This window comes from Pezoporus flaviventris, unplaced genomic scaffold (assembly GCF_033815535.1).
Source record: "Pezoporus flaviventris isolate CSIRO_AGI_PZ_B2104156 unplaced genomic scaffold, CSIRO_AGI_Pfla_v1 ptg000043l, whole genome shotgun sequence".
In the NCBI taxonomy this organism is placed as follows: Eukaryota; Metazoa; Chordata; class Aves; order Psittaciformes; family Psittacidae; genus Pezoporus; species Pezoporus flaviventris.
Genome location: NW_026892591.1, coordinates 2,325,221 through 2,343,596, shown reverse-complemented (window position 1 = coordinate 2,343,596; position 18,376 = coordinate 2,325,221). Strand labels below are relative to the sequence as shown.

The 18,376-nt window shown below is 50.3% G+C and overlaps 2 protein-coding genes across 5 annotated transcripts; both read left to right on the top strand.

Moving 5' to 3' along the window:
* Window positions 1–1,601: 1,601 nt before the first annotated feature.
* Window positions 1,602–10,595, top strand: TPM4 (tropomyosin 4). Of its 4 annotated transcripts, none has more exons than XM_061466898.1 (9): window positions 1,602–1,919; window positions 4,381–4,506; window positions 7,280–7,413; window positions 7,690–7,807; window positions 8,119–8,189; window positions 8,392–8,467; window positions 8,990–9,052; window positions 9,132–9,201; window positions 10,372–10,586. In XM_061466898.1, the coding sequence occupies exons 1-9, from the start codon at window positions 1,806–1,808 to the stop codon at window positions 10,452–10,454; spliced, it is 855 nt and encodes a 284-aa protein (XP_061322882.1). In that variant the 5' UTR covers window positions 1,602–1,805; the 3' UTR covers window positions 10,455–10,586. The 4 variants fall into 4 exon arrangements, with proteins under 4 accessions (XP_061322882.1, XP_061322881.1, XP_061322884.1 ...); XM_061466897.1 differs by lacking the exon at window positions 10,372–10,586 and adding an exon at window positions 9,713–9,939 and having other exon boundaries at window positions 1,603–1,919; XM_061466900.1 differs by lacking the exons at window positions 1,602–1,919; window positions 4,381–4,506 and adding an exon at window positions 5,145–5,338 and having other exon boundaries at window positions 10,372–10,595.
* A 348-nt stretch (window positions 10,596–10,943) lies between these two features.
* Window positions 10,944–18,106, top strand: RAB8A (RAB8A, member RAS oncogene family). Its single transcript, XM_061466901.1, has 8 exons — window positions 10,944–11,159; window positions 11,299–11,359; window positions 11,532–11,592; window positions 11,853–11,930; window positions 12,307–12,396; window positions 13,012–13,077; window positions 13,544–13,594; window positions 14,006–18,106. Exons 1-8 carry the CDS (start codon window positions 11,036–11,038, stop codon window positions 14,096–14,098), a joined length of 624 nt encoding a protein of 207 aa, XP_061322885.1. The 5' UTR covers window positions 10,944–11,035; the 3' UTR covers window positions 14,099–18,106.
* The last annotated feature ends 270 nt before the right edge of the window (window positions 18,107–18,376 follow it).

The following is an 18,376-nucleotide window of genomic DNA, read 5'->3' as shown; positions in this document are numbered from 1 at the left end:
CCCACTCGGGCCCGGTCTCCCGCCGGACGCCGCGCCATTGACCACAGCTCTTTGTGCGCACATCCAGTGATGCTCGGCGTGTCGAGGACCCCCTTCCCAGAGAACGCTCAACCCGCGGCTGTTAAAAACAACGCGCACTGCTCTATAAAGGGGGCAGGGAGGACGCGACCTGGCCGCTGAACCGGGGGTATTTAATTGCCGTTAATTACCGACGGAGGTACCGGAGGGGGCGGAAGACCGGCGGCGGCACGGCCGCGCACAGCCTTCTGGGAGTTGTAGTCCTCGGTCGCGCCGCCATCTTGGTGCTGCCACTGCACAGCCCCGGGGGGCGCTCCCCGGCAGCCATCTTGGGGGGGGGGAAGCGCTGTGTGAGGGAGCGGCTGGCGCGGGGGTTCGGGTTTGGTGTGAGCGTGGTTTCCATGCTGGCTCCAAAGCGCTTTAAATCCCTCACAAACAGCAGCCTGAGCAGCCTCGGGGGTGCTTTGTGCAGGTTGTTCCAGGCCAGGTTGGACGGGGCCGGCTCCGGTGGAAGGTGTCTGGAGGAGCTTTAAGGGCCCTGCCAACCCAAAGCCGTCCATGACTCTGTACGGGAGGTCTTGGGTCTTGTGCCTCTGGTACCTCCTCATGACGTGCGCAGGGAACTGGGGCTGCGGGGAGCAGAGCAGGAGCAGGGAGGAAGGGATGACGGGGTGGTTAATGGGGCCTGAATTCGGGAAGGAAGGGGGGGATACGAGGGCAGGAAAGGCAACAAGAGCTTTCCTCGTGTGCTGGGAAGGGAAGGTGCCCCTGCTGCAGCCAGGACAAAGGCGGTACCGGGCTGGGAAGCTGAGCAGGAGGACATGAAGGGATGGGAGAGGGCAGCAGGGGGCACGGGGACGTGGTCAATAGGACTGCAAAGCAACCAGGGCTTGTCCCGGGGCCGTTGATGCCCTTGGTGGTGCCCTCTGTGGAGCTGCTCCTGATGCTCTTCCCAGAGCCTGCAAGCCTGACAGAGAGAAGGTGACTCCTTCGTGCAGCAGAAGGAATAATGGATGGTGCTCGTCCGGCTGCGACTCCAGGAGTGTCATTGGCTTTCCTAAGGATTTAGTGAGTGAAACTGCAAAGACAGGCACTCCAACTCGCTGAATGCCTGTGAGCCTCAGCTCGGTGTCTGAATCCGATTCTGTTCTGTGTTTATACCATTACAGATATAGCTAGTTCCTTAACAGCACTGCTGATTTTCACAGGAAAAGAAGAAAGCACACGCACAAATCCTGCTGTCTCATCACACAGCCTGCATGTTTCGAACATAAATGCATGTATTCATGTTGGAGTAATCCTAAAAGATCCTTTCCTTCATGAGTCCTATGCCATTATTATCAGGAGCCAGGCCATCCCCATAGATCTCTTGGGCTGCTTCATTGCTCTGCAAACACAGAGGGGTGCTAATAAGCTTTCTTTCAAGCATGTGTTCAGATGTCAACACTTTTGCTTCTGTCAGAAGCTTAAAAATGGAAACAGTTTTCTCTTTAAGAAAACAGGACCCAAATAAGGAGATGATGGAGTGGTGAAGATTCCTCTAGCGAGTCTGTTCCAGCTCATTCCTTAGAAAGGCTGTGTGTGAAAGCTCAGAGAAGAGGCCAGTAGATCTGGGCTTTGTCCAGGGGTCTCTGGGTTTAAAGCTGTCTACCAGCACTTGAGCTCATTTTCCCTGTGACTGGCCTGGGTGCAGCTTCTTGCTCTGCCCAAGCTGTTAAACCCCTCAGGCTTTCCTTTTGGGAATTATTCTAGTGGCGTGACAGAGACAACCCTACCCTGCTGCCAGAATGGAAGCTATCAAGAAAAAGATGCAGATGTTGAAGTTAGACAAGGAGAATGCCATTGACAGAGCAGAACAGGCTGAAACAGATAAGAAGGCAGCTGAGGACAAATGCAAACAGGTAAGAAGGAATAACCCCACGGGCTGTGCGTGCACTGTGGAAGTAAGTTTAACAAGACGGTGTTGCAACTTTCTGATTCAGAAAAGAACATCATCTGAAGGCAGGTTTTCTGTTAAGCCTCTTTTGGAGTCTTTTTGCCTCTTTTTGATGTTAGGCTCATTCAGCCCGCCTGGGTATTAACTTCTCTTTTCAGCCAGCTGATTCTTTGCAAAATTAGCACTACCCACAGATTATTGAGAGGTTTTTTTGTCTGAGTTTTCTTGAATCTGACATAATTGCCTTAACCTTCTTGTGCTTGCGATTCCGTGGACAAGGCATTACATACTCAAAATCAAAGCTGTGTACCTTGAACATCTGTAGGACAAGCATTAATACCTCCTGAAGAGGCAGCTGTGTCTAAACATTCCCTGAGCCTCTCCTTGAAATGAGTTGGTGGTGTTCGCTTGACTAAAGCTGAGTACACAGAGTGCCCCACAGAGGTGCCAGCTGTGACTCAACAGTGTTATTTGTTGTTAAGAGTAATCAGAAAGGTCTTAATTCAAAAGCTTTTAATTGAATTTTAGTGATATCATTCTCCTTTTGCTTACCCATGTTATTCTGGGGGTCTACCTCCTGTCTGAGCCGTAGCATTTTCAGAACGATCTCAAAATGCAAGCTGTCTACACTCAAGTTTCTTATAGTACTTCCTGTAAAATCCCCTTGTCTTTGCCTTGTGCATTCTCTAAATGTGGCTGCTTCTACTACATCCTCCAGGCTACTATAATAAGTAGTATTCATTTGGCCAACTGTTTCTTATGTTCAAGTTTCGTTTGAGAGCGTGGATGATAGAACTAAACTTTCAACCGATACCCATTCAGCTAAAGCAACGGAAAAACGTTTCCAGAGGGTCAGCTGCTGCTGTCTTCCCCTCTGCCCCCAACATAAGGAAAGCTACTTGTCTCCTCCATGTCTCTACAGTAAGGTGCTGCAAGCTGCACACTTGTCACCCCACGTACATAGTCCCTATTTCTTCCCTAGCTTCAGAGGTGCTGATCAGATGCTGTTTCTGTTGGGCCTCTGTTCCACCCACTAATCTTCCTGCACTCAGTAACAGCCACAGCAGACTGTTCTTCAGAGAAGAATGGTGATTGAATGCTTAGCCTTTCTTTACATTTAGTCCTCAAAGGTGATTTCCTACAGAGTGATAAATGACACACTTGTGGGACTTTTCAAGTATCTATATGAGGATAATTCACAATGAAGAGCTGAAAGAGAAAAATCAATCTTTGATCCTACCCCTCTTTTCTGAGTTGTCTCAAATCTTTCAGCTTGCTTTTTTTCCCTCTGTGGGCACAGTACTTGAGTAGTGATTTTAATGGCATGCACAAAGGCAGCATCACCTCCTTCATCCTGCTCACTGTCCTGCTGTTAAAGCATCCAAGCAAGTACACTCAGTTCTCTCACACTGTCTGGTTACTCCGAGTAAAAGTATAGCAACATCACAACAGTCAAGAATAGCACACTACCAAAAATGTCATTCAAGCTATCCTTGAAGCTAGAATGAAATCAGGCAGTGCACTCAAACACAAACTATTTTGAGTGAACTATTTTGATAGACTACATTTATGTGAAGGCAGAGCTAAATGGTTAAATGGGTTTCTCTCCAGACTGAAGTGTTTTGTATTGCAAATGAAATGATGGAGCAGATGGGTTTGCAGGCACACCCTTATCAGCAGCAAGCCTCCCTGATAATGTAAATTCTTCAGGGAGCATGAGACAGTTTGTCATTAAACAGTCTCCTGGCAGGTTATAAATAGTTCCATTCTAGTGTTGTGCTGCCTGGATTTATATGGTATGGAGGAGAAAGCTGGACTTTGCAGGAGGATGGGGCATACCTTGTTGGGCCCCAGTTAGTCAGGGAATAATTGAGGCTGGAAGGGACCTCCGAGGTCACCAAGTCCCACCTCCCACTTACAGCAGGGTCTGCTCCTCCCTGCTTCCAGAGCATCCTGTTGGGCTTGAAGTGTCCTGAACAACATCAAACAATGATTAGGGAATGGCCACTAGCTATACAGGAATTTCCTAATAAATCAACAGGTAGTGTTAGGACAAACACAAGGACTTCATTTTAAAACCCTTACTTATGCTGTAAAACTAACTGGTGCAGGGTGCTGAGTCCAAAACAGAAATGAGGTGAAAAGGGCTTATACCAAGTTATGTATTAAACCAGATCCTCTATATGCTGTGGCAGGGAATGCTGCTCCAAGGACGCTGTGTTTCCAGTGATCCTGCCCTGGCAACCACTACTGGTCCTTCTCAAACTCCTTGCCCCAGCAGAACTTTGATCTAGTCTTTTGTGACTCTTTGTATGTTATGTTAGGTTAAAACTGATAGTAAAGGGAAGTTTTAATCATACTGAACTGGAATTGTTCATGGATCAGAATGGTCACTTTGTGTTTTGGGTTTTTTTCTCTCTTGACAGGTAGAGGATGAGCTGATGGCTCTGCAGAAGAAGCTGAAAGGAACTGAAGATGAACTGGATAAGTACTCCGAGGCGCTCAAAGATGCCCAGGAAAAACTAGAGCAGGCTGAGAAGAAGGCCACTGATGTACGTACCTAAAGCTAGTATTTGTCTGCAACTACACTGTGTCGCTTGTGCTACATACGTAGCAGCGACTGTAATCTTTGTATCACAGGACGTTGCTCAGGGGATAGGGAAGGCGATGTTACATTGCAGGTACAGCAGTCCCCCGTCTCCAGGGCCAAAACGAGCTGGGGCTGGCTGCTCTGCACCGGGGGTTGGATGGGTACCCAGAGGGAAGCTTGTAGTGCTGCACGCTCAGGGGTGTCTAAATGCGGCGGGGGGGTGGAAATTCATGAGGAAAGACTTAAGGAAGCAGGAGGGTGATGTTCCAGGGAGGCTGGGCCAGAAGCAGGGGAACCCTGCGGCCTTAAGGATGCGCTTTGGCTTCGGCCACGTCGCAGGCGGGCGCGGCAGGCCCGGCCGCGCAGCGGTTCGCTCTGCCGGCACCACGGGCGGGTCTGGCTGCGCGGGGCCCCCCGCCTGAACCCCACCGCTGGGGGGGGGGGGGAGCCCCGGGATCCCGCGGGATGGGGGGCGAGGGGGCGGGTAACGGGCGGGGCGTCCGCGGGCGCGCCCGTCCCGGCGCTGCTTGCGCAGACTCCTCAGTGCTACGTCACCGCCCCCACCTCCAGCGGCGTGACGTCATCGGCCCATTGAAAGGCGCGGGGCCGCGCGCCGCCACGTGCAGCACCTCCGCGCCCTGCCCGCCGCCAGCGCCGCGCCCATGGCCGCGCCGAGCTCCCTGGAAGCGGTGAAGAGGAAGATCCAGTGCCTGCAGCAACAGGCGGATGAGGCGGAGGATCGCGCCCAGGTCCTCCAGCGGGAGCTGGACCTGGAACGGGACCTGCGGGAGAAAGTGAGACCGCCCGGGCTGCCTGCTCGCCTCTCTCGGTCGCTCTCTCCCGGGCTGCCCTGCTCCTTCCTTCCTGTCTCTGGCTCTCTCTCGCTGGGGCGTGCCTGGCTCTCTCCCGCTCCGGGAGCGCGGCTCGGCTGCCGCCTGCCTCCACTCCTCGGCTGCCCTTCTCGCTGCTCCGCTCCGCAAACTCCCCGCGGAACCCGCCGGGCTGCAGCCACGCCTCGCCCGCACTGACCCCCGGGGGCGCGGGGCATCGGCGGCGGTTCGGCACCGGCCCCGCTGCTTGTCGCGCTTCGGGGCTGTTTTCCTTCGGAAAAAGGCGTTGCGAGCACCGGTCGGCATCGGGGAGCGGTTGTGAGATTAGTAGGAAATGGCTGTTTAATTAGGAAAAAGCGCCGCATGACAACGAGCGGGGAGTTCCCGCCTCTCGGCGCCGCACCGCTGGCTCCAGCACAGCTGGGAAATGTCCGAACTGCTCAGAAATAACTTTCCCTCCTGGTGTGCACAGAGCAATGAGAACTCGCCGCTAGTGAGCGGCTCTCCCGGGGCCGGACAGCTGGTTTCACTTAGATTTGTGTGTGATCAGCCTTCCCGGCATCTTCCTGCTATTTTATCGCATGTCAGCGAGTTAGTTTTACCGTATAAGGACTGCGGGCTGCTGCTGGGAGAGGTGGAGCCAGAACTCCAGCTTCCCAGTGCCCCGTCTCCACAGCTTTGGAATCTTGCTTAATTAAACCGTCTTAAAAGTGGCCCGGCTAGTGGAAGGAGCTGCAGGCAGCCCCGGAGCAGCTGCCAGTTTTCTCCATGATGGATGCTTTGTGTGTAAATCGAGAAAGTTAAACACACAGCACTGGGTAGAAAACAAATGAAATGCTGGGTAATTGATGACTACAGGAATCCTGGGTCAGCTTCCATTTGGATCAGTCACTGAAATCCTTTCCAAGATGGTGCAGCTGCAAATGGAAACCACTTCCTCCAGCTTAGGAGCAGCGGTCGGGGACCCATCAAGTTACTTTTCCAAGTGTTTAACATAAAGCATCAAACAAGGACCTTTCCAGGATCTGTAGCCCAAAAAGTGTTTAAAAGATAATAATTAAAAGCTAATTTTATCTATGGCAGTCGTGCCCAGACTGGGGACAATTTAGTGCACAAACTTGGCAGTTATTAAAGTAGGGCTTGATTTCCTTCAAAGAACAAGCATTTAAAGGAGCAGTGTAGTAATAACCACCATGTATTTAGAGACACTGAGTTGTTGGTGTTGGCTCCATGTGAGCAGCTCTCCCAGCAGCCTCCATCTCTTATCTAGTCTGCTTTTTAAACATTAATAGTGTCTCCAATTAGTCTGCAGTTTATTCAATAACATAGAAACAGATCTTCTTATTAAGAACAGCCTTCTGCTTAATCCCTTAACTACTACAGGAAGCAGTGAAAAGGGGAAGTGAACTTATTTTAAGAACACATCTCATTTTTGCCCTATTTATGTTACAAAGCTGAGGGTCTCCCCCACGCTGAGGCCAACGGCATCTGCCCAGCTGAGCACGTAAAGGGAATGAAATGGCTTTAACCAAGGGCAGAGGAATCTGCTGTGAGGTTCTTGGAACAATCCATGATGGAAACAGTTCAGGTTTTAACTGTGAAATCCAGCGGGGTAGATGCAGCACCCGGATCTGAAAATACTTCTCCATAGTGTTGAGTCCTTTGTTGTAGGGCAGGAATGATAAGTGCCATTAGGAAAGAAAGGAGCAGCACATACTTCATACCTTTAAATTCCTGAGATGCCTTTGTTTAAGCAAACGAAAAGCAGCCCTGGGAAACAGAAAGTTTCCTCTGTGTGCCCAGGAGACGCCTGCACAGGTTGAAGGGAACATGAGTTGAGAGCATCTGTCAGAGCGTGAGAGTGGCTTGTCCGTGACCTGGGTCTGGTGGTTGTATTCCCCACAGGCTGAAGGGGAGGTGGCAGCTCTGAACAGGCGTATCCAGCTCGTGGAAGAGGAGCTGGATCGTGCCCAGGAGCGGCTGGCCACAGCCTTGCAGAAACTGGAGGAGGCCGAGAAGGCAGCAGATGAGAGCGAGCGGTATGGTTCCTCCTTCTTCTTTCTTGTAGAGCAGAACAATATGAATCAAATACTCCTGTATCATTTAGTACCTGCATGTGCTAATTGTGGATGGCAGGTCAGAGGCTCAAAACTTTCCTATAAGCTTGAACAAGTGATTCTGTTAACCTTGAGGAACGGGATGGTGTGGGCAGAACAGGGTATTTTGGTTCTAAATACTGAATTCTGCCTTAGGACCTTTGAAATAAAAGGGCTAAAATGCTTCTACATTAACCACCCTTGCTTTGACTTCTGCAGAGGAATGAAGGTTATTGAGAACAGAGCAATGAAAGATGAAGAGAAAATGGAAATCCAGGAAATGCAGCTGAAGGAGGCCAAGCACATTGCTGAAGAGGCTGACCGCAAATACGAAGAGGTAAAAGGGCTGAGGGAAGGATTAAACACATGGGAGGACCAGGAACAGCTTTGTTACTCCTCACATTACTCGCTCCTTGTACACTCCTCACTGCGTTCAGCTTGGGAACGTGTCCAAAAGGGAGCATCTTAGATGTTTAATACTAAAAACGCCACAAAAAATGTGACTTTTGGGGGAAAAGCCTGCCCTGGCTGTGCGTGTCGGTGTTAACCTGATTTCTTCAGTCAGAAGGGAATCACGGGCATGGTGCTTTGAGAGAAACACCTAAGAAATTCCAGGCTGGCTCCAGAATGGTCGTTTTCTCTCCACAGGTTGCCCGTAAACTGGTTATTTTGGAGGGTGAACTGGAAAGAGCTGAAGAGCGTGCAGAGGTGTCTGAAGTGTAAGTAACTTCAGCTACATGGAAGCGGTTTAGAGCACGGCGTGTTTCAGTAGGAAAGCCTATTCCTGCTAGGCACGTGTGTCGTGTGGGTAGAAAAGCTGTTTTGTACCTGTGTACCCAGTTTTCTCCATTCAGACTGATTCCCTTGTATGTGAAGTCGTAACAGGGACAGTAGTAATTTTGTCTTCTTTTTTTCCTGTAGTAAGTGTAGTGACCTTGAAGAGGAGTTAAAGAATGTCACCAACAACCTGAAGTCTTTGGAAGCTCAATCTGAAAAGGTGGGTTCTGTCAGTAAATGAAGGGACAGGGGCACAGTCGGAGCTTGTACAAAAACCAGAGGGACGGAGAAGGGCTGCGCTGCCCAAACCCAGAGCAGTCCTTGGGTGATTCTCTGCGACACAGCTTTGAGCATGTCCTTTCCCACACCCCCCGGCTGCTCTCAAGTTCCTGATCTTGCTCTTTTGGGGGGTTTTGCCCTCTTCATAACACTTGATTTCGATAATCAGGCTCTGGAAGGTTTCGTGCTCTCACCTGCTCACCTCTTTCTGCACTGCAGGGGCACTTGTGCCTGTTAAAGGACAGGATGATAACGAAGGAAAATGATAACAAAGGGAAGGAAACCCCTTCTTGCAATGGGGGTTTATGGACCGGAGTCTGAAATGTCTCCGGGAGGAGGGAAGCGTGGAAGAGATATTTGCAGCTTGTGGAAAAGGAAAAGTGGTTATAAATAGGTCGGGGCTCCATAAACACGTGTTATTGTTGCTGCAGCTTCCCTTAAAGAGTGTTTATTGTTTTCACAGTACTCGGAAAAAGAAGATAAATACGAAGAAGAAATCAAGATTCTCTCTGACAAGCTTAAAGAAGTAAGTTTGTGCAGCCTCAAACTGCATTTTGGCACCGTGCTTTTAACAGCATCCAGTTACTTGATTTCATTTTTTCTAGGCTGAAACTCGTGCTGAATTTGCAGAGAGAACTGTTGCCAAACTGGAAAAGTCTATTGATGACCTGGAAGGTAGGAAATCACTGGAGTTTCCTTTGAAAGTGGGCAGTTTCCAATCAAAACAAAATCCTGGGAGCGGGTGGTGGATTGTATTGGGCAAGGACAGTGGAATGTGTTGGGTGTCAAATGTCCATCAGTGCCTGTAGGCAGAGGGAGTTCTCCTGATGGAGATTCTCTTTTGAGAAGCTGGTAACACTGACCCAGGTTTGGGCATCTCAGATGTGGGGGCTCCCAGGCCCTTCTGGTGTAACCAGATCACAACCTGCTGCATTCCATAAGTGAAAAATGATCGTTTTAAGGTTAAAGAAAGGGAAGTGTAGGGCAAGCTCCTGCTCTGCAGCTGGGGGGGTTCCTGCTCTGTACTGGTGCTCAACTCGGCATCTTTCCTTCTCTTGTTTCCCTCCCCAACTGCTTCCTCTGCTGCCTCGCCTTCCCTGCTGCACATCTCCCGCTGTCCGCCTCTTCTCTGGACTGTTTTTCCACCTCTCTTGCTGCAACCTGCCTCCTGCCCTGGGGCCGATAGACGAGCTCTACGCTCAGAAGCTGAAGTACAAAGCCATCAGCGAGGAGCTTGACCATGCTCTCAACGACATGACTTCTCTGTGACCTTCACCGGGGCCGGGCCGCTCTGCTCCCCACGTCTCTCATGCTTTCCTTGCCTGTAAAACCTGTCCCTTCTGTGCAGCAGCCACAGGCGCCCCTTCTGCCTCCTCTGTAAGAACCGAGCTCAATAAAACCGAGATACCTCGACCTCTCCGCTTTGGGCTTTGCTTCTCTAGAACTCTCCTACAACCCACAACGGTGACACTGACCATGGCACCAAGATGCACACATGGTGCCGGGGCAGGACCCTGCACTTGGGGTCGTTGAATCAGTGTTCCTAAAAACACACATAGCAGCAGAAAGCTCTGAGCGTGTTCAGTGTGTGCTGGCAGTGCTCCATCTGCTGGGTTAAACACCTTTGGGACAGCAAAAACCCTGAAGGATGTAAATCGCATGTTAATTATGGTGCATGACATGTGAGACATGTACAAAAGCCTCACTGACGGAGCAGTTACCAAAGAAATGGGTCTGTTTTGTGAATGCAGTTACAGCGGTGTCCCAGACGTGAAGGTAAGTAATCATGGGGTTATTCAAAGAGAAAATAACGTGGTTTAAGTCTTGGTTTTTCTTTCTTCCCAGAAAAACTCACCCAAGCCAAAGAGGAGAACCTGGGCTTGCACCAGACACTGGACCAGACACTCAACGAGCTGAACTGTATATGAAACGGTGCCGGCCGCCCGCGCCGCCAGGCACTGCCCCCTCCACCCGCACTTCCCGCATCGTCCCCCGCACCCTGCCAGAACCCATAAGTTATGGACAGTGCAGCTGCACCCGAGGCCTTGGTGCCGCCGCGCCCCAGGAGCCAGCCCTGGTGCCACCGCGCCTGCAGCCTGCAGGAGAGCGTGAGCCGCACCCAGGGCCGCTCTGTGCCGGTCCCCGCCAGCGCGGCCGCAGCTCTCGCTCCCGGTCCATCGGTCGTTTCTATGCAGCCCCGGTAGAAGCCGTCCCCGCGCAGTAGCGTCGCCCCCGCCGCGAGCCTCTCACCGACGTTTCGTATTAAACCGTTTCTCACAGTTACCAACGCGTTCTCGGGGCCTCTTTGTAGCGTTTCCGTTCGGGTGACGTCACGCCCCAACACGTCACTCCCAGGCGTGACGTCAGTTTATCCGCCCCGCCCCGCGCGCGTCTTCCGCCCGCAGCGGGAGCGCCGGCGCCGGGTTCCTCCCGTCGGAGTCGGCGGTGACGCGCACCGCGCTCAGCCAATGAGGGCGCGGCGGGCGCGGGAGGGGCGGGGCCCGCGAACATGGCGAAGACGTACGATTACCTCTTCAAGCTGCTGCTCATCGGCGACTCGGGCGTGGGCAAGACCTGCGCGCTCTTCCGCTTCTCCGAGGACGCCTTCAACGCCACCTTCATCTCCACCATCGGTGAGCGCCCGCCGGGCTCGGCGCTGCCGCCGCGCTCCCTCCCTCGGGCCGGTACCGCTTTGCTCCGCCGGGCAGCGGCGGGGGAGGGCGCTCGGCCCCGGGGCTCCTCCGCCCGTGACTCGGTGCCTTCTCTTTGCAGGCATTGACTTTAAAATCAGAACCATAGAGCTGGACGGCAAGAGGATTAAGCTGCAGATATGGTAAGAGCCGTGTCCGGGCCACGTTCCTGCGAAGTTTTGGTTGCGTTTGTGCGCTTTGGGAGCTCTTAGAACCCCAAAGACAGCTCCGGTGCCCCCAGTGACTCCAGCGGCTGGGGGCCGTAGCCGCTGTGTGCCGGTGGTTTGCGTGACCCCCGTGTTCTCTCCGGTGCAGGGACACCGCCGGGCAGGAGCGATTCCGAACCATCACAACCGCCTACTACCGGGGAGCCATGGTAGGAGCGTGGGGACGGGCTCTGTATTTACCCGGTGCCGGTGCTGGGGCAGTGGGGGAGCGCCTGGGGGCAGGGCCCCTCCATGAGCAGGCGTCCCGGGCACCTTCCATGGCCGAGCAGCCGCGGCTGTGTTAGGCGGAACCGTGACCCAAGGGTTTCCAGCGTAGCTGTTGTTCAGTGGCTGCTTTGTGCTGTGAAAGGAGAACTTTAACTCCTGTCTGAAGTAACACCCGCTGAAGCTGCCTCCTTCTAATCTTTAGGGCATTATGTTAGTCTACGACATCACCAATGAGAAATCCTTTGAGAACATTCGGAACTGGGTCAGGAATATTGAAGAGGTAATTTCTCTGTTTCCTCACTGAATGGTAAAGGTGGTGTTTCTGCCAACGAAAGTAGTTGGAGCTTTATTGCTTCAGATGCGTTGAGCTCCTTTTGAAGTTGAAGGGAGCCAAATGGAGTGCAGATCAGTGGTAGTGACTCCTGGAATGCTGTGGTGAACAGTAACTGAGGGCGGGACGAGGGGACCCAAGGGGTGATGTGTTCCTGCTGCTGCAAGTGGTCTGGGAGCGCTTGTGGTGCAGGACACCCACTGGGACACGGGCTGTGGGCAGCCTGTAAATCCCTGGGAGGTGCTGAGCACCAGCACCTCCATGGTAGGGCCTCGATGCGTGCCTGGGCTCCCGGGGCAAAGCCTGTGGTGTGTTTGTGTCTCAGCACGCCTCTCCCGATGTCGAGAAGATGATCCTGGGGAACAAATGCGATGCCAATGACAAGAGACAAGTGTCCAGGGAGCAAGGGGAGAAGGTGAGTGCTGCAGCGTCACCCCCTCGCAGCGGGGGTGGAAGCAGCCGTCGGTGTCGGGCCTGGGGCGATGTTTCCAGGTGGAGCTATCGAGCCTTCCCCAAGCTGCAGCTGCAGGGCCTTGTCCTGCACTGATAAAAGCTGGGTCTGTGGGAAGGGTTCGTGTCCCTTCTGTGCTCGCCACATGCCAGGCAACGGCCTGGAGGTTTCCTGAGCCAAAAGGAAGAAAAGGTTTGCTGGAGCTGGGCATCGAGGAAACGTCTCTCCTTGGCTGAGAGCTGCTGAGATGAGGAGGCCGGGTTGTCTTTGCAGCATCAGGTGTTAGTTGAGGTCGAGGTGGTACATTTGCACGCTGCAGATGCTACAAGGCTGAGAAGGTGTCCACGCGAGAGCAAATACACCAAAGGAGCAGATTACAGCGTAAAGCAGCCGAGCAGAGCCGGTGGGAACCGATGCTGTCAGGAAGGAGATTCAGTTCCCAATATTTGCAGCTTGTTCTGCTTGAGCAAATCCCCCCATTCCCATGAATCACGCCGGGGGGGAGGTTGGAGCTGTTCCCTGTGCTGCCCCTCGGGTTGGAGCTGTTCCTGTTCTCACCTGCAACTGGTTTGTGTGCAGCTCGCTGCCAGCTTCGGGATTAAGTTCATGGAGACCAGCGCAAAGGCCAATATAAACATAGAGAACGTGAGTACCGGGACCCCCCCTGCCCCTTGCAGGACTCATTGGCTTGTGCAGATGGGGTGGGAGCACTCGGTGCTGTGTGGGGCTATGAAATGTCCTGTGAAGACCTTCGTTGCCCAGCGTTGTGCCCCTTTATTTAATATGGGATGTGCCACAGGGGGCTGAGAGCAAAGTGAGAACCTTGGCTCGTGTCTTTGCATCACTGCTGTGATTGATAACGGGCAGCGCTTTCCTGCTCCATAGACCTGGGCCTGCAGGTGTGGCCTGGGCAGGGTTTGGGGCTCAGAAGGGAGGTTGGGAGTTGGAAAAGGAGCATTAAAAACCCAGAGCAGGGGGGAAAAGCTGAGAACTTGGCTCTTCAGGAGCTCGGTGTACATAGAAGGTTGGGAATGCAGCTCATTGCTAAGCAAAAGTGTTCCTGAGTGCATCTTATTTGCCATGTAACACCCAACTGTTGCACTCGCTGCAGGCATTTTTCACTCTGGCAAGGGATATCAAAGCAAAAATGGACAAGAAGTTGGTGAGTAACTTTTATTTCATCCACGTTGTATTTCAGTGGGAAACAACCCCAAAGCCAAAGAGTGTGGAAGAAATATTTTGTGGTCTTTTACATGGGGAGTGCACCAAATGTCAGAGGAATTAGTTCCTAGTTTTGCCAGGCCAGGCTCTGACCTTGGCTTACCACCAACTGTCTGTGCAGTGCAGGAGGTGGGTGCAATGGGTGAGCTTCTCTGTTCTCTTGAAAGGAAGGGGTAGAGGTGTGGGTCTGGCTGTGGATTCCTACGTGTTTGAGCATTTATTGGGGGCTTTTTGTCCTGGCTGCCTCTGCGCCCATGGAAGGCAGGAGAATGGGTGCAGCGGGTGCTAGAGCTGAAGGCAGTGGCTGCAGTTCTCTGCTGGATAAGTAACAAAATACTCTTTGTGTCTGCAGGAAGGCAACAGCCCCCAGGGCAGCAACCAGGGCGTCAAAATCACCCCGGAGCAGCAAAAGAAAAGCAGCTTTTTCCGATGTGCTCTTCTGTGAGGGACACGGCCTTAACCCGAGCGGCTGCTCCCTGAGCTGGACTCTGCCTGCTCCGAGCGGGCTTTCCTCTGGCTGTGGACTTTGCATTCTCAACCCTGTCACGTCGCGACCGTACGAGTAAGGAATTGGTTCTTTTAGGAATTGTCTGACTCTTCAAGTTTGGAGACGAAACAAGTTCATTTCTGTCAGATTGCCCCGGGCCGTGTTGTCTAGCAGAGGGAGTGCAGAGCACCTGAGAGCTGTGCTACAGCACCTTTGCTGGCAGGCTTCTACCTTCTGGTTTGTATCCATGATATATCCAACATGGAGAGATGAAGTTACGACCAAAACAAGAGATGGAAACGCCAGTACTAGTGAAGTACAGGTATGTGTAGGTGAGACGTGTGTGTAGCCACGTCTAGAGGTGCATATAGAACAATTGCTTCTAGACAGCAAAGAATTGTGCTGCTGTGAGCAGTAGAGGCGTGTACCTTCTTGGAAGGTAGAAGGAAGCTTTCTGGATCTCCACCTCTTGGCTGCTATAGAGAAAACCCCTTTATCTGCCTGTTACAGTTGTGTCACTGTGGACAATCCACGAGTACATCTGAAGTTAAAAAATAACCCTCCTCAAAAGAATCTCTTATTTTTTTAAGAAACCAAAGTGTGCTGTAAATGGAATGGTTCTTTCCCAGCAGGAATTATGTTCTCCTTGTTAGACATGACTGTGCTTAATTAAGAACTCCAGATGTTCAGATGTGTTTCAGAGGAGACGACGGCTACAGCAAGTCCCATGCGAATGGTCTGTGGTCTGTTCTTAGAGAAACAGGCCTTGGTTCAGGCAGGGACACTCACTCAAGCATTCCAGCTTTTCCTTCTCCACTTGAGAACAACTCCAGATCTGTCGTGATGTAATAGCTCAGTTTATATCGTGACAGGAACATGTATTGCACTGCTTCCAGTGGCGTGGCCTCACGCACACTTTGCTCACGTATGCAAAGGAATGTTGCACATGCAAACACTTTCTGCAAACCAACCTTGTGAAGCTGAGATTTGCCTCGCTGCTGACCCGGATTTCAGGCAGCAGCAAAGCTGTCACTGGTGAGCAGCAGTGCAGACGGTGTTAGTCCTCAGTGGAAATAGTCTATGTATTTATTCTGATACACACAGTCTAGTACATTCCAATGTGTAAAATGTAACAGCCAAGTAAAGCTCCTCCATAGCTCATTACTGTCAGTTCAGAGGCTGTAAGCCTGACTTCATTAGGCTGACATAAGGAGCCAGGAAGAGCCATCTCCTTCAAAGTCTGCTGTGGAGTGATTGCAGTTATGGTGTATTGAATTCAAGCAACCGTATCAGCTGTGTCCTGCAACTCACTGGAATTGTTCACATGCTTTGTTTACATCGACAACTGCACTTCAAGGGTAAAATTAAAGCTGATTTTAAAGTTAATGAATTTACTCACCAGTTTTGTTTTCTCCAAGCTTGTGGTATTACAGCCTGGCCTCGAAGGAGCGCTCCTGAGTATTGCTGTAGTTAATGATCTGTCAGATTCAGACTGAAACTAGGAGTCTGCAGCATGCAGCTGGGCTCAACAGGAGCATTGCCTGTTTTTCTAGAATAGAAAAGGAAGTTTTCCTGCAGAAGTTACTGGTTTATAAAAACGCATTTTCTGTGCTACCAACCTTTTATTTTATGTTTAAAGAGCAGATTACAGTGAGCTCTGTTCGTGATTAAAATCATACATAGAGCTTCCCTCTAACCAGAACCTTATGATGTTGTGTTTCTTTTTTTGCTTGCTTGTGGCTTTTTAGTGTGAGGACTTGGTGACCGTGCACCATAGGGGATGTACACACTGGTGTGTCTGTAGGATAAATCACTTTAAGCTACTGAAGAGCCTTCTAGTCAGTATGTGCTTCAAAGCATCGTTAATGCAGAGCTATAGATTGGGCAAGCAACACTTCGATCTTGAGATGAGGATGCTTTTAAAGAAACACTGTGCATGCTTCAAGAAATGACTGAGGCAGAGGTGGGGAGGTCATTAAGGCATGGGCTGAATGTCATTTTCCTGCACAAAACTCATCTGTTTAATGATTTCTTTCTGGCTTGGTAGTAAATGTGGATTGTCTCACATCCATCCTTCTACTTCAGTAGAGCCAGATGCTGCAGCCAGACTTTTTCAAAGGGACTGGAAAAACAAGTGGTTGGTCTAACTTGATGCCATGGCCTGTCCACAATGATGCTGCCTGGCGGCAGTATCTAAACTGATAACTCGTCTTGCAGTGATAAAACAAACTATATTCATTTCCAAGTAGATAAAACTTGAAGGATGGGATTGTGGTTTTCACTCCTCATTTTCTAAATCTGAAGTTACTCTTTCATTCAAAATGAGTTCTGTATGTGAATACCTTTTGTTTCAGCCTGTGCTGGTTGTTGCACATGTTTATGTACCTAATTTATAGCGTGCTTTCCTTTTATGACATGATTTGGTTTACTCCATGAACAACTACATTACTGCCCAAACTCAGGAAGTTTCATAGTTACTGTGATTACAGTCATCACTGTACTTCTGGGGTCTACGGTCTCAACACCAATATTAAATCAGAGCAAGCAATATGAAACATAAAATGCAAATGTAAGACAGTAAAAGGTTGAAGAAACTGCAGTTGTATGTACACTTGACTGCATGTTGCTAAACGTGGACATCAAATCTTGGAGAAGGATGATATGTAGTTGATGTTTCCATCACGTAATTAAATTACTGTGGGTTTTAAGTTCTGGAAGACACGAGTCTGGAAAGAGGTACTGTGTAAATACCTCCAGTAACGTGTTTGAGCTTTCTTTAAGGGAGAAAAGTTTTTCAATCAGATACAGGATTTGTGTAACGGAGGAATTTCAGTGGATCTGAAAAACTAACTCTGCTTCCTGCATGTTCTCAGTGTCTAAATGCCACTAAAATTTCAGGTAATGGAGTAACACTTGGTTTGTAGGGAAACAAACCCATTTTTGAGCATGTTCTCAAACTCCCTTCCTTTAATGAGGATCACAGAATTCTGTGGCTGACCTTACTTTTGAGGCTGGTTGCAATATTTCAGATAGTCTTCACCCCCTTTGGGTGTGGGCCTGTCAGGAGCTCGTCTGTCAATAAAAAGGGGAACTGCAGTCTGAACACTGCCATTTTAACACTTCTGTTGTCTTGGTCCTGTACCAATGGGCACACCTCATATTCCTTGACATCAGAGCCTTATGCCAGCATCAGACCTTCAGCCTCAGATTTATAAATCCTATGGATTATTGTAAGTCTCTTTACTGCTGCTGAAACTTCTTTGGTGTCTCCCTTCATGTGAGATGCTGCTCATCTCGCTGACAGTTGTTAGGGGATGATGATTGTAGTGGTGGTGTCTTTGGCTTGATGATCATGCTCAAAATCTACCATGATTTCTTGTTCTTTTGGACTTGAACTGGCTGGTGTCTGTGCTGGAGAGGAAATGGACAAACAGCTGCGTGGAGGACGGTCTCCATTAGTACCAGAAGCTCAGAGGGGTTGGGAAGGAATGAGGCTAACTTCTGTCTTTATTTCTAGATTAACTAAGGAGCCGTTCAATTGAACGTTGATGGTAACGTGCAGTCTGATTATTTCAGGCTGCCTTATTCTCTGACCCATCTCTTCCAGTGATCGTTGGAGATCTTGTTCCTGTGGTCAATGCAAGTTTTTTGGGCTGGGCTCTCCAGCCCTTCTGCAGGAATCGGATGCTCTACGTTGGGCGTGAGTTGGGACTTAGGGCTTTGCTTTGAAGGGAACTTAATGCATCCCAGAATTTTGTAAAACAAGTGTAAATTGTGTTTTTTAGAATGACCACTTTTGGCTGCCACCCTTCCCACATGGCAACTGCTTTCTGAAACACTTCTCCTTGATTTCCATGTTTGTATGAAAACCAGACCTCTTGTTTATTACAGTATGTATGTTTTTACTCTGTTGTACAGGACCCTGAGCACTGCATAAATAAACTTCTTTATGAAAAGAGAATTTTACCAACTTAGTTTCAGTCCTGTTCATCACTCGTGCATGCAGGTTCTTGTGTGGGAAATAGGATTATATATAGGAATAGAAAGGAGGGACAGGAACCTGGGGGAGGCTCTCTTGTCCTTGGAAATATGTTCACTTCTCATTATAAATTTGAAAGTAGAAAGCTCTTCTCTGTATAGTTTGATACAAGTTCCTTTATTACCTGGTGCTATCTATTTCTCACCTCTCTGTCTAGGTCAGATTTGCTTTAGCTGGGGGGAGGGAGGAGGAATAAA

Coding starts and splice junctions, on each gene's coding strand:
- RAB8A (XM_061466901.1), top strand. CDS start 11,036: ATGGCGAAGACGTACGATTACCTCTTCAAGCTGCTGCTCATCGGCGAC. Junction 11,160..11,298: donor CACCTTCATCTCCACCATCG/GTGAGCGCCCGC, acceptor TTCTCTTTGCAG/GCATTGACTTTAAAATCAGA. Junction 13,595..14,005: donor CAAAAATGGACAAGAAGTTG/GTGAGTAACTTT, acceptor TTGTGTCTGCAG/GAAGGCAACAGCCCCCAGGG.
- TPM4 (XM_061466898.1), top strand. CDS start 1,806: ATGGAAGCTATCAAGAAAAAGATGCAGATGTTGAAGTTAGACAAGGAG. Junction 4,507..7,279: donor CTGAGAAGAAGGCCACTGAT/GTACGTACCTAA, acceptor TATTCCCCACAG/GCTGAAGGGGAGGTGGCAGC. Junction 7,414..7,689: donor GCAGCAGATGAGAGCGAGCG/GTATGGTTCCTC, acceptor TGACTTCTGCAG/AGGAATGAAGGTTATTGAGA.